Source organism: Oncorhynchus gorbuscha, linkage group LG10 (genome assembly GCF_021184085.1).
Source record: "Oncorhynchus gorbuscha isolate QuinsamMale2020 ecotype Even-year linkage group LG10, OgorEven_v1.0, whole genome shotgun sequence".
In the NCBI taxonomy this organism is placed as follows: Eukaryota; Metazoa; Chordata; class Actinopteri; order Salmoniformes; family Salmonidae; genus Oncorhynchus; species Oncorhynchus gorbuscha.
This window is the reverse complement of record NC_060182.1, coordinates 68,497,065-68,511,435: the sequence shown is the minus strand read 5'-3', so window position 1 is coordinate 68,511,435 and position 14,371 is coordinate 68,497,065. Positions and strand designations below refer to the sequence as shown.

At 42.6% G+C, this 14,371-nt stretch overlaps 2 protein-coding genes across 5 annotated transcripts in view; one reads left to right on the top strand and one right to left on the bottom strand.

The window, feature by feature from the left end:
* Positions 1-8,954, top strand: part of LOC124046429 (formin-like) — a 143,133-nt gene extending 134,179 nt beyond the window's left edge. For all 4 annotated transcript variants that reach the window (XM_046366781.1, XM_046366782.1, XM_046366780.1 and 1 more), the window contains 2 exons: positions 6,782-6,863; positions 7,017-8,954. In XM_046366781.1, the coding sequence (XP_046222737.1) occupies positions 6,782-6,863; positions 7,017-7,061 (127 nt within the window). In that variant the 3' untranslated portion in view covers positions 7,062-8,954. The remainder of the gene's footprint in view (positions 1-6,781; positions 6,864-7,016) is intronic.
* Positions 8,955-9,791: 837 nt separating this feature from the next.
* On the bottom strand, positions 9,792-13,803 carry LOC124045252 (gremlin-1-like). The gene is made up of 2 exons (XM_046364533.1): positions 13,594-13,803; positions 9,792-13,006 (listed from the first exon to the last, which is right to left on the bottom strand). The coding sequence occupies exon 2, from the start codon at positions 13,003-13,005 to the stop codon at positions 12,454-12,456; it is 552 nt and encodes a 183-aa protein (XP_046220489.1). The 5' UTR covers position 13,006; positions 13,594-13,803; the 3' UTR covers positions 9,792-12,453.
* Positions 13,804-14,371: the final 568 nt, after the last annotated feature.

Sequence of the window (14,371 nt, the reverse complement as noted above, 5' to 3'; positions counted from 1 at the left end):
TACATACACTATTTAGTTCAGTTCTTTGCACCCCATAATTGTGAGGTATTGTTTGTTTTGATACACGTTCTATTCAGAGCCCTGTTTATTTCCATATTAGTCCACCCATGTATCGTAGTTTTTGTCCATCCTTACTAACGACGTCTTTTTGCCTATTCCCTGCCTGTACGTTTGCCTATCAGATTTCCTGTCATCAACCTCTTGCCTGATCTCCCGGACTACGTTAGGAGCCTTTTCCCTGCCTGTACTGTTACCTTTTTGGAGTCCCTGTGTATGACCTTCTGACTGTCCCTGGACCCATCTACCTGCCTCCTCCTGTGGTCCTTTACTAACAAACACCTGCTGCGCCCTGCGCTTGAAACCAGCACTCTGTCTGTTTCCCATCGTACTCATTACACACCTACTCATTTAAGGGTTTTTCTTTATTTTTACTATTTTCTACATTTTATAATGATAGTGAAGACATCAAAACTATGAAATAACACATATGGAATCATGAAGTAACCAAAAAGAAGTGTTAAACAAATCCAAATATATTTTAGATTCTTCAATGTAGTCAACCTTTGTCTTCATGACAGCTTTGCACACTCTTGGCATATTTATAAAAATTTAAAACCTGAAATATCACATTTACATAACCTTTCTAGAGCAGGGGTTCCGCTAGCGGAACACCTCGACAACATTCTGCTGAAAAGGCAGAGTGCGCAAAATTCACATTTTTTTTTTGAAATATGTAACTTTCACACATTAACAAGTCCAATACAGCAAATGAAAGAAAAACATCTTGTTAATCTACCTATCGTGTCCGATTTAAAATATGCTTTACAGCTAAAGCACAACATATGATTATGTTAGATCACCTCCAAGTCGAAAAAACACACAGACATTTTTCCAGCCAAAGATAGGAGTCACAAAAAGCAGAAATATAGATCAAATTCATCACTAACCTTTGATGATCTTCATCAGATGACAGTCATAGGACATCATGTTACTAAATACATTTATGTTTTGTTCGATAAAGTGCATATTTATATCCAAAAATCTCGGTTTACATTGGCGCCTTACGTGCAGTAATGTTTTGATTCCAAAACATCTGGGGATTTTAGTAGGAATACTCATAATACACATTGATAAAAGATACTAGTGTTATTCACTCATTCATTCATTAATGCAACCGCTGTGTCAGATTTCGAAAAAACTTTACGGAAAAAGTATAATCTGAGAACGGCGCTCAGAACCCAAAACAGCCAGAGGAATAGCCGCCATTTTGGAATCAACAAAGTTAGAAACAACACCATAAATATTCACTTACATTTGATGATCTTCATCAGAAGGCACTCCCAGGAATCCCAGTTCGACAATAAATGACTGATTTGTTCCTTAAAGTTCCATCATTTATGTCTAAATAGCCACTTGTTGTTAGCATGTTCAGCCCAGTAATCCATCTTCATGAGTATTCAGACCCTTTACTCAGTACTTTGGCAGAGATTACAGCCTCGAGTCTTCTTGGGTATGACGCTACAACCTTGGCACACCTGTATTTGGGGAGATTCTCCCATTCTTCTCTGCAGATCCTATCAAGCTTTGTCCGGTTGGATGGGGAGCGTTGATGCACAGCTATTTTCCGGTCTCTCCAGAGATGTTGGATCGGGTTCAAGTCAGGGCTCTGGCCGGCCGCTCAAGGACATTCAGAGACTTGTCCCGAAGCCACTCCTGTGTTGCCTTGGCTGTGTTCTTATGGTAGCTGTCCTATTGGAAGGTGAACCTTCTCCCCAGTCTGAGGTCCTGAGCGCTCTGGAGCAGGTTTTCATCAAGGATCTCTCTGTACTTTGCTCCGTTCATCTATCCTTCAATTCTGACTAGTCTCGCAGTCCCTGCCACTGAAGAACATCACCACAACATGATGCTGCCACCACCATGCTTCACCGTAGGTATGGTGCCAGGTTTCCTCCAGATGTGATGCTTGGCATTCTGGACAAAGAGTTCAATCTTGGTTTCATAAGACTAGAAAATCTTGTTTCTCATGGTCTGAGTCCTTTACGTGTCTTTTGGCAAACTCCAAGCGGGCTGTCATGTGCCCTTTACTGAGGAGTGGCTTCCGTCTTGCCACTCTACCATAAAGGCCTAATTGGTGGAGTGCTGCAGAGATGGTTGTCCTTCTGGAAGGTTTTCCCATCTCCACAGAGGAACTCTGGAGCTCTGTCAGAGTGATCATAGGGTTCTTGGTCACCTCCCTGACCAAGACCCTTCTCCCCCGATTGCTCAGGTTAGCCGAGCGACTAGCTCTAGGAAGAGTCTTGATCGTTCCAAACTTATTCCATTTAAGAATGATGGAGGCTACTGTGTTCTTGGGGACCTTCAATACTGCAGAAATGTTTGGGTACAGTTCCCCAGATCTGTGGCTCGACACAATCCTGTCTCGGAGCTCTACAGATAATTCCTTCGACCTCATGAATTGATTTCTGCTCTGGCATGCACTGTCAACTGTGGGACCTTATATAGACAGGTGTGTGTCTTTCCAAATCATGTCCAATCAATTGAATTTTCCACAGGTGGACACCCAAGCAAGATGTAGAAACATCTCAAGGATGATCAATGGAAACAGGATAGCAAAGGTTCTGAAGACTATTTCTATTTTTAATTTTTGATAAATTGTTAAAAAAATAAAATAATAATAATAATAATCTAAAAACCTGTTTTCGCTTTGTTATTATGGGGTATTGTCTGTGGATTGATGAGGATTTTTTATTTTATATTTTTATGCAATTTTTCTCCCAAATTTTGTGATTGGGGCAGCAGGATAGCCTAGTGGTTAGAGTGTTGGACTAGTAACCAGAAGGTTGCAAGTTCAAACCCCTGAGCTGACAAGGTACCAATTGGTCATTCTGTCCCCGAACAAGGCAGTTTAAACCCACTGTTCCTTGGCTGTCATTGAAAATAAGAATTTGTTCTTAATAACTGACTTGCCTAATTAAATGAAGGTAAAATAACATTTACATTTTTTTTTTATTATGATCTTGTCTCATCCCTGTAACTCCCCAAAGGGCTCGGGAGAGGTGGAGGTCGAGTCATGCGTTCTCCAAAACATGACCCGCCAAGTCGTGCTTCTTAGCATCCACTCGTTTAACCAGGAAACCACCTGCACCAATTTGTCGGAGGAAACACTGTTCCCGCCAAACCCTCCCCTAACCCAGATGATGCTGGGCCAATTGTGCGATGCTCTATGGGACTCCAGGTCACTGCCGGTTGTGACACAGTAGTGACGCCGCAACACTGCGATGCAGAGCCTTAGACCGCTGCGCCACTTGGGAGGGCCATAAAAAATAAATATGATCAACTTTAGAATACGGCTGTTACGTAACAAATGTGGAAAGGTTCTGGATACTTTCCGAATGCACTGTATTCGTGTTTTCTTTTTTATTTTTTTTACTTTGACATTGGAGTATTTTGTGTAGATCATTGAACAAAAATGACAGTTAAACCCATTTTAATCGCACTTTGTAACATAACAAAATGTTTAAAAAGTCAAGTGGTGTGAGTTCTTTCCAAAGTAACTGTATCTACCTCAAATACCGGGTACCCCTGCACATTGATTTGGTACTGGTACTCCCTGTATGTAGCTTAATTCTTGAGTATTTGATATTGCTCGTGTTACTCTTGTTCATTTATTTTTAGATATGGTTTTACTCATTTGGAAGGCCTCATAACGAAGAATTTCACAGTAACGTCTACACCCGTTGTATTCGGGATGTGACAAATAACATTTGATTGTTTGTTCTTGTGTGTGTTTGCGCCATACGCACCACACATACAGAAAAGCCGGGCTAGCTATCTTTGAACTGGTGAGTTATGGAGTTAATGCTCTCCCAGCCATTCCATGGATCCATGTGCTCTCTCTTAATTGTTTACTAGGCAATCATGTCCCGTATTACCCACACCTGACTGTGCTTATGTACAATTAACTTTATTTTAAATACTGTTCGCACAACCATAAAACCCAAGTGTTTTTAAGACTAGCTCATTATCTCATGGACCCACTGTCATTCTCCCTGCTTTAACCGGTGGGTTTCACTGCCTACTAACTACAGAGTGGGATAACAGAACAGAGTGGGGCTGTGAGGAAGGATGAGGACTCTCTGTGCCACATACAGTAGTGCACAGGGGGGATACATACTGTGATGTGTACATGTTTCTGTTACAGTGCCAACAACTTCTGGATGGACTAAGGCTGCTGTTAGCAAACTGACTCGTGTGTCAACAGACATCAAGAGGTTTTCTGTCTTAGACATGGTAGTGATGTGCCACATGGTCAGATATGTGATACAATTTACCAATAGCTTTATGGCTTTATGGTATACACTGAGTGTACAACTGAGTGAACATCTTCCTAATATTGAGTTGTACCCCATCAATTAGTCGGGGCATGGACTCTACAAGGTTTCTAAAGCATTCCACAGGGATGCTGGCCTATGTTGACTTCCCACAATTGTGTCAAGTTGGCTGGTAGTGGATCTCTTGTAATGACCGATGCTAGAGATGAGAAGCAGGTAAAGGGAGTCAACATTTATTCAGGAACAGAAGGTAACAAAACAGAAACAGCGTGAGCACACGGGTAAACAACGACAAACAACAATTAATGCTGAAGCAGGGAACAGAGCAGGGAACCAGATAGATATAGGGGAGGTAATGACAGAGGTGATCGAGTCCAATAATCACTGATGCGCATGACGGGGGGAAGGCAGAGTTGCGTAATGATGTTGTCAGGAGTGCGTAATGCTGGGGAGCCTGGTGCCTTCGATCGCCAAGGAGGGGGAGCGGGAGCAGGCGTGACAGTACCCCCCCCTCTAGGGGCGCCATCCGGGATCCCACCTGGGCGAGCCTGGTGAGCCGGCCGTGGCATGGACGCTGGACAAGCCGGCTGGGCGTAAACTCCCGACGAACCGGCAGAGGCATAGGAGCCTGGCTAGCCTGCTGAGGCATAGGAGCTCGACAATCCGGCTGGGGCGTGAAAGCCTGTCAATCCCACTGAGGCATGGGAGCCCGATGATCGGGTGGAGGCGTAGCAGCCTGACAAACCAGCTGGGCGTAAAACCCTACGATCCGGCTGGGGCCCGGCATGGGATGGGCTCCTTCCGAGCCAACCAGGGAAAGAACCTCTCGATCACGCTAGGGAGTGACAGCCTGACAAGCTGGCTTAGGCACCCCCGGTTCCATCGGTGGCGGTCCCCGGACCAGACATCACCACCAACTGGAACGCCAGCACACCCCGATGCTGCGTATGATGTCTTCAGCATTCTGTAATGACCGATGCTAGAGATGAGAAGCAGGTACAGGGAGTCAACATTTATTCAGGAACAGACAGGTAACAAAACAGAAACAGGGTCAGCACACGGGTAAACAACGACAAACAACAAATAATGCTGAAGCAGGGAACAAGACAGATATAGGGGAGGTAATGACAGAGGTGATTGAGTCCAGGTGAGTCCAATAATCACTGATGCTAGTGACAGGGGAAAGGCAGATGTACATAATGATGGTGGCAGGAGAGCGTAATTCTGTGGAGCCTGGCGCCATCGAGCACCAGGGAAGGGGAGCAGGGGCAGGTGTGACATCTCTACTCCAAATAACTTGTTCCATCTCATCCCACATATACTCAATTGGATTGAGATCTGGTGTCTGGGCAGGCCACTGCAGTAAGCTGAATACATTGTCATGTTCGTGGAACCATTCCTTGACAATCCTAGCCTTGTAGTATGGGGCATTATCCTGCTGAATTTTTTTTTTGCAGATGGATACACTGCTGCCATAGAAGAGATGCACCTGATTGGCAATGATATTCAGATATACTGTGGCATTCAAACGTTGCTCCACTTTCATCAAGGGGCCCAATGTGTGCCATGAAAACACACCACACACTGTCACACCGCCAGCCTGCAATGTTGACACGCGGCAAGATGGATACATGTACTCATAGGGTCTTCTCCATAACCTAGTCCTCCCATCATTGTGAAACAGCAGGAACCGGGATTCATCAGAACAGGCAATGTTTTTCCAATTCTCCAGAGTCCTGAGTTTTTTTTCGTTCCTTAGCCCACTGCAACCCCAGTTTCTTGTGGAACTCTGTAAGGTTGACGTTTGCCATACCCAATTCGTGTCAAGGTACGACCAGTTGTGCATTACTTTATGGGTCTTTGGGCACTAATGTTGAATTAGACTGTCAGTTGACTAACTGTAACCCGTCTGTTGCTCTGCACAATTCGTGTCAGCCTCCTCTGTCGTCTTTCATCAATAACCCATTTTCAACCACTGGCCTGCCATTGGCTGGATGTCCTTTGGGGTGGTGGACCATTCTTGATACACTCCAGAAACTGTTGAGTGAAAAACCCAGCAGCGTTGCAGTTCTTGACACACTCAAACTGGTGTGCTTGGCACCTACTACCATACCCTGTTCAAAGGTACTTAAATATTTTGTCTTGCCCATTCACCCTCTGAATGACACACTAACACAATCCATGTCTCAATTGTCTCAAGGCTTAAAAATCCTTCTTTAGCCTGTCTCCTCCCCTTCATTTACACTGATTGAAGTGGATTTAACAGGTGACATCAATAAGGGATCATAGCTCTCACCTGGATTCACCTGGTCAGTCTATGTCATGGAAAGAGCAGGTGTTCCTAGTGTTTTGTACACTCACTGTATGTACTACCCGCAAAGGTTATTTTAACCTGTATAGATCGAGACATTTTCCTGATATTATTGAGGTTAATGTTTCCTTTCTTCCAGGCTGAAGGAAGCACAGGAGAACATCAAAAAGATCACAGCTGAGAAGAGGGTGGAAACCAAGAAGATCAATGCCAACAGTCTGGTAAGAACTGGACTTCCTTCAACCACGCTCAAATATTTTGATGGATAACGTTGTTGCTATTACCTTAACTGGACGCAGTCAATCATGGTGGATCATATCACATAACACAATGCTATAAAGCTCAGCTCTCCCCTTTTTTCCCTCTGTCAACAGAAAGAAAGACTGCGTCAGAAAGAAGCCAGCGTGTCCTCCAGCTGAAGAGGATGATCAATGAAGAACAGAGTGGAGAGAGAGGAAGTGGAGAGAAGAGATGATCACTTCTTCCCTTCACCACCTGCCTCTTACCCAACATCATACCTCATATAGCCCTTCGTGCCCCCACACTGTGGACCTCTCTACTACGGCCCATTCTACCGTCCTTACTGACTGGACCATATCCACTACTCTCTTCCAACTCAGCCTCTTCCCCAGATGAGAGGCACCTTTTGTGGGCTTCTATCACTGTGTATCCCTATGACCACCATCCAGACCAACATGTACACCATGGGAAAGAGGAAACTGAATGCCACCCTGCAGCAGATATGCAGGCTGCTAAGTCTATACACAGGCTCCATGGCTGACTAAACCGCTGACATGATGAGACTCACAGGGGATAAAGGTCAACCTCATTCATCCAGACTGGTGTGACCTTTGAATGGCCAGCCTGTAGAGCCTGCTCTGAGGCGTGCTGGGGTTCAGGACAATGAGCACTCCAGCTGACATATCTACAGTGATGACCCCTGACCTCTAGGACCTACATACATTCCTCAGTCTGGGTTTCAGGACAACATCACACATCGTGAGGACATATAGTCCTATGTATTGTAGCCAGGTTATGCAACAACTACAGACGAGGCCTCATTGTTGCTGAGCTATGTTAACAAATATGGCAATCTTCACTCAGTGAAATTATTACGATTACGTAAGACATTCAGGAGTTGTTATTCTAACAATGATTTAGAATATGAAAGCAGTATACAATACTTTAATGTAAAGAATAGCTTTTCATCTGCTGTGGCCCATCCATGTTTGAAGTGTGTCTTGTAAATGTATTTCAATTGGTGTTTGTTTTCAAATGAGCAGGGACAGAAGCGTTTGACCTGATGTTGTATTGTGAAGAGAATCGGCAGTCTTTATTGGACTGAGAGTCCTGTTGAATTCATAGCGATGTGGGTCCTGGTCAAATGGTAGAAACAGGATGTCGTACCAGTGTTGACTTTCTCACTGTACCAGACTGACCCCTCCTGGGTGATAGCCAGAGAATGCAGCAACGCCTTGCTCTCAGCCCCTGAGTCAGACGTGACGCTCTGAGATGAACAAGCAACCTTGCTATACGCTATGCTGAGGAAAGCAACAGGTCATCTGATTGTGGCTGCCCTGACACATTTGTTAAGTGTATATGATAGAATAGTTAGTTGTTCCCAATTAATTTTGTTTATGACATATGTATGTCACAATCCTATGCACTTTCCTGCTTTTGCATCAGCTGTATTTAGTAGCTACATCCTTCTGTTCTTGTCAGAATGGTACTTAATCAAACCTACTGAACTTTCTAGCACCTCAACTTGAACTCCTATGCAATTCTATGGTTTCTGTGCTATGATAACATTTGTGAATTAACATGTTGTGATAAATTGCATCATCCATGTATTTTTTGGAGAGAACTATAGTATATTTATTTAACAACAAAAAATGTCTTTGATGTCTGGAAGATTTCAACTTTGTCTTGGAAAACTATAGACAGGGGTTTAACCATTATTTATATATTAAAATGAAAATTGTATGCCAAAACATAATTTCTTTTTTTCTTTGAGGTTGTATTTTTGTATATTATTTTGATTCCTGCCTTAGCTCGAGGAGGATGCATGAATGGCTCAGTAGTCAGGTGAAAGAAGTGTTTAGTTTCATATGGATGTGACCTACAGTACCTTCGGAAAGTATTCAGACCCCTTGACCTTTTCATTATTTTTTTTTAAAGTTACAGCCTTATTCTAAAATTGATTAAATTGTTTTTATTCTTCTTCAATCTACACACAGTACCCCATAATGACAAATCAAAACAGTTCTTTAGACATTTTTGCCAATTTATTAAAAAACTGAAAATCACATTTACATAAGTATTCAGACCCTTTACTCAGTACTTTGTTGATGCACCTTTGGCAGCAATTACAGCCTCAAGTCTTCTTGGGTCTGACGGTACAAGCTTGGCACACTCGTATTTGGGGAGTTTCCCCCATTCTTCTCTGCAGATCCTCTCAACTACTGTCAGGTTGGATGGGGAGCGCCAGGTTGGATGGGGAGCGCCAGGTTGGATGGGGAGCGCTCTGGAGCAGGTTTTCATCAAGGATTTCTCTGTACTTTTCTCTGGTCATCTTTGCCTAGATCCTGACTAGTCTCCCAGTCCCTGCCATTGAAAAACACCCCCACAGCATGCTGCTGCCACTATCATGCTTCACTGTAGTGGTGGTGCCAGGTTTCCTCCAGACGTGACGCTTGGCATTCAGGCCAAAGAGTTCAATCTTGGTTTCATCAGGCCAGATAATCTTGTTTCTCATGGTCTGAGAGTCTTTAGGTGCCTTTTGGCAAACTCCAAGTGGGCTTCTCATGTGCCTTTTACTGAGGAGTGGCTTCCGTCTGGCCACTCTACCATAAAGGCCTGATTGGTGGAGTGCTGCAGAGATGGTTGTTTTTCTTGAAGGTTCTCCCATCTCCACAGAGGAACTCCAGAGCTCTGTCAGAGTGACCATTGTGTTCTTGGTCACCTCCCTGACCAAGGCTCTTTTCCCCAACCAAGGCTCTTCTCCCCGATGGCTCAGTATGGCTGGGCGGCCAGCTCTAGGAAGAGTCTTGGTGGTTCCAAACTTCTTCCATTGGCTTGGTTTTTGCTTTGACATGTACTGCCAACTGTGGGACCATATATAGACATAGACAGGTGTGTGCCTTTCCAAAATATGTCCAATCAATTGAATTTACCACAGGTGTACTCCACTCAAGTTGTATAAACAGCTCAAGGATGATGAATGGAAACAGGACGCACCTGAGCTCAATTTCAAGTCTCATAGCAGAGGATCTTCACACTAACATTTTGAAATACCTGTTTTTGCTTTGTCATTATGGGTTTAAAAAATATATATTTTAGAATAAATCTGTAACTAACCAAATGTGGAAAAGGTCAAGGGGTCTGAATACTTTCTGAAGGCACTGTATATAAGGAGCCTCATCATTTACCACAAATGGTCTTGTTTCATACCCTACATGAACTGCTATAGAGAGTATAATTTGGCTATATATATATACATATATAGATATATTGCCTTTTGTTTAATTTAAACCAAGATGATGTTTACTTTGTTTTAAAATAGAAACAATTACTCATATCAAGCCATGTGTAGGCCTATACTTTACCCCTGCCAGAATCTATTAAGTGTCAAAATAGCACCTTTGTTTCATAATCATTGAATGTGCCATTATTTTTTGTATGAAGACATTTCATAATCTTAAAATTGCATTTAATGTTTACTTTAAAGTTTTTCAGAACCAAATTAGTAGGCAAAAATGTACATTTTGATAAAGGCCTATATGTTTAACATGCATATGTTGATTCATTTCGTGAGAGGCCTACTCTTATGTGCCCACGTGTTTTACGTGTTTTATCGTTCAAATGAATTTGCGCAAGGTCAAAGTAATAGATTGCAAACAATTCAGTCACAGAAGTCTTAACTGGAGTCTACAGATGAGGAAGCCTGGCTCGCATGGAAACGGATGTTTAACCCTCCTTGTCTGTTGTTCCTCTACTTTCAGCACTCCCTAATAACATTCAGTAGCCAAATAAAGGTGAAAATGACCATAGCCTAATTGTTTCATTGATTTGTGCGCAAAGATGTATTCATTTGCACCTATATATCTCACAATGCACATTTTCATTCTAAATTCATCATTTGAAAATGTCAGAAAGCACGATAATAATGAGAGAAAGTGCACCTAAGTTAAATCGATAGAAATGGATAGAAACACGCAACTTCTATATACATGACTTGTAGCCTATTACACGTCGCTGCATGTGCCAATGAAGGCACAAACTTGATTATGTCAGCACTACATTCGGTACAATGAAGACCTGGCAAGGGTAAATCGAAGCAGAGCGACGCAACTGACAAAACAACTCTGAAGTCCCAAATGCGTAAGAGGCTAAAACAACTCGACAATAAATCATTGATGAAGAAAACTTTGATCGGTGTTCAATTTTTAAAGAAGGCTATTGATTGGTTGATGTATCTATTTTTAGAGAGCCATGTAGGCCTGTATCATCTGAACAAGAAGCCGTAAGGGAGCCATGGTTTTACAAATGCGTAAGCCCTGTTTAGCATCAGTGTCCCCACAAAAACATGGGCCTTTGACAGATTTGGGAGCCGGGGGAGATCCTATTGTAAACTTCGATAACATCGTTTGAAGGGGTTATTGGAAAAGTTGTTGAGTCTAACATGTAATCGCGTTTCTTGTGGTCTTTTCTCATAAATGATATTGGTTTTACGACGAAATATACCCAATGGTCTAAGGAACGTACAAAAGTCCCAGCAAGAGGTTGGCTCCGAGCAAGAAGAAAATAACCCATCACTAGAGAATATGTTTTTATTTGGTGTTTAGGGTTAAACCTGATACATAAAAATGCTATGCATGAAATCGGAGTCTTTGCAGTTTGGGTGTGGGTTAATTAACGATCCATTTCACATCGGTGGTGTCACAACCCTGACGCTGCAATGTTCAGACATGAACAATGTAAGCAAAAAGCGAACAGGTTCAGTGACCCACTGCATCAATGTCAATATCGGTTTATTTTGTGGATCAGTTGCTCTGATAGAACTATCAAACTGGTTGCATTTACAATTCGTGTATGAATAACATTTAGACAACTAAAAGAAAAGCTTCCATCTACAGCATTGTAAACAAGTATGTAGGCCTACGTCGAACATTTTCATTTCCATGTCCAACTAATACAGATATTTCGTTTTTTTTTAGATTTACAAAAGCTCTCCACTATAACACTGACCATTGGAGTCAAATAAATCAGTGGAGCATTCTTGCCACATTAAATAGTCGTTACCTTTTTTCAAATTCCACATAGTGGAAACTATCTATTCGTCAACCATTAATTATATAAACGCATTTTCTGTCCTATTCCCCCCCCCATTGAAATTGGTTTTGATAGCCTATTGGTGTCTCTGTCCAAAATAGTGTAAAAACTGTGTGAAAAGGTTTTGCAGTCCTATTTGAGGTTGGAAAAGCCGTGCGCTTGTTCATTCCATGTCATTATACCATGCAACGATGCTCGCCACAGGCTGCTATTGCAGTTAGATTAATAGGCAATTATGCGCAGAAAATGACATGGTACAGCAGTCCTTGTTTACAAAAGAATATGCCCAAGTATATCTACAGAAGCCTACAACATGCTGCACATGTCTGTCTGATCTTACGTTCCTTGCAGATTGAACATTTTCTCATATTTGGAACAGGGAAAAATGCTCCCAGACATACGGTGATTATCCTTCATGTGAACAATCCAATAATTGTTTGATGAGGAGACTAATTGGCCGCATCCCAGTCAATCACAGGGCTAGTCCAAGTCTATGGAGATGCAGCGGCACTGCTTTACGCGCTGGATGCGCTTCTTCTTGGTGGACGGCTGCTGGTCCGGACAGTTCAAAGTGAAAGTCATGGTAGTAAATCGTTTCGGCTTGCAGAACGAACAAGACTGGAAGGCTCCCTCTTCCCTGCGGACATGTCTGGGGATGTAAAAAGAATTACACTGTCCATAGCAGAACCTGTTAATGATGGTGCGGCTGATGCAGCCCTCCTCGTGGATGGTCTGTTTAAGTGGCTGTGTCTTGCACCAGTCGCGTTTCAGATAGCGGCGCTCAGTGACATGCAAAGCTTCTTGGCTGGACTCCAGCACCTCCTCAGCCGGTGCAGCAGAACTCTTTTCCCGTCGTCGGGAACCAGAGCCCGCCTGCGGTGCCTGTGGTTGCTGCTCCGATTCGTTTGGGTTGTTTTTGTCAGGATGAGGGATGGCGCCTTGGGAGCCCCTGTTCCTTTTGGAGGCCACTGTATATGAGAGTAGCCCAAGGATGAAAACCATGCCACAGAGGATATACGCCGATCTGGCCATCCTTGAGGGGAAAGATAAGTGAAGGTTGAATTATCATCCATAGCCTAATCTCGGTTACTAAAATCTCGGGTAATTTGGTCAGCTAGATAAGGCGTAGATATATGTACACGAGAGATTAACCATAGCCTATCATTTCAACGTTGTTGTTGAAAGTGCGTCATTTACGATTTGAGAGGAATAGAAACATTAAACATTGCCTATTGATTTTGTATCGTGTTTTATATTGACAATATAGTCCACATGACCTAATTCGATAGTCAAATCAGAACGAATATATATTCGAATGCAAATTAATATTTCATGGATATTGCGGTGGCGAAGTTAATGGGCGCAAGCCATTGCGTAAAACAGAATACAGACAAACAATAACCTTTATGCATGAGAATAATCATTACATTTCACATGTTTATTCACAATAGGCTACAATAATCATTGGGACATGTAGTCTAACTACAAAATAGGTATACATACAAGCAGAGTTTACGCATAAAGACCTCCTGCGATATGATGATAAGGAATCTAATACGATAACATGCCCAAGTTTTACGCACGTACTTTCTCAGATGTTAAGCGTTAAACTTCACTAACCTGTCAAAAGCTCAAAGTAGCTGCAAATGAAATGATCTGTGGTGGGTGTTCTTTATGAAGTGTCCCGAGGCAAGAGGCAGCTAATGGTGGAGACTGTAGTATTGCAGAGGGGGCTCGCGCTGTTGGTAGTCTGGAGTCGCTAAGGATTCCATAGAAAGAGACTGAGGTTTTAATACAAATTGCAGCAGCGCCTGACTGTCTCCTTTTTAAATGTCTGTCAGCTGAGATGTGCACAACATATCCTTCCACATTATTGGCTAAGCACGATGCAAGGAAAATCAAAACTACCCGCCCCCTCAACACTTCCTCGAACCCACTTTAAGAATACCATGGGGGAGGGGGAGTAGCACGAATTTGGCACGAATTTCATGGAAACCATGCAGACTTCAGTGCTATACTGGGCACACATTTGGGAATGTTATGCATGTCATAAATATAAAGCAGGTATAGCCTATTTGGTTCAACTGCATGTGAACTGTTTTATCTCTAATTGTCTATAGGCTAGTTTAACAGAGAGGGGGAGAGGGGCGAGGGGCCAGTAATGGTTTATTTTACAGTCTGCTTTTGACATTATATAAAATGCATGCTAATGATCTTTACATAATGGTCCCGGATAATTACATTTGTGAATGCCAATTGAAACAGTGCCAAGTGACAGGACTGTATAAGAAAATGTTACCACAAATAACAATGCAGGCGGCTGAACGGAATTATAAGTTACCATTTTTTGGTTCAATTTATAATGTATATAGGCTATTTGTATGACGTTGCCTACAAA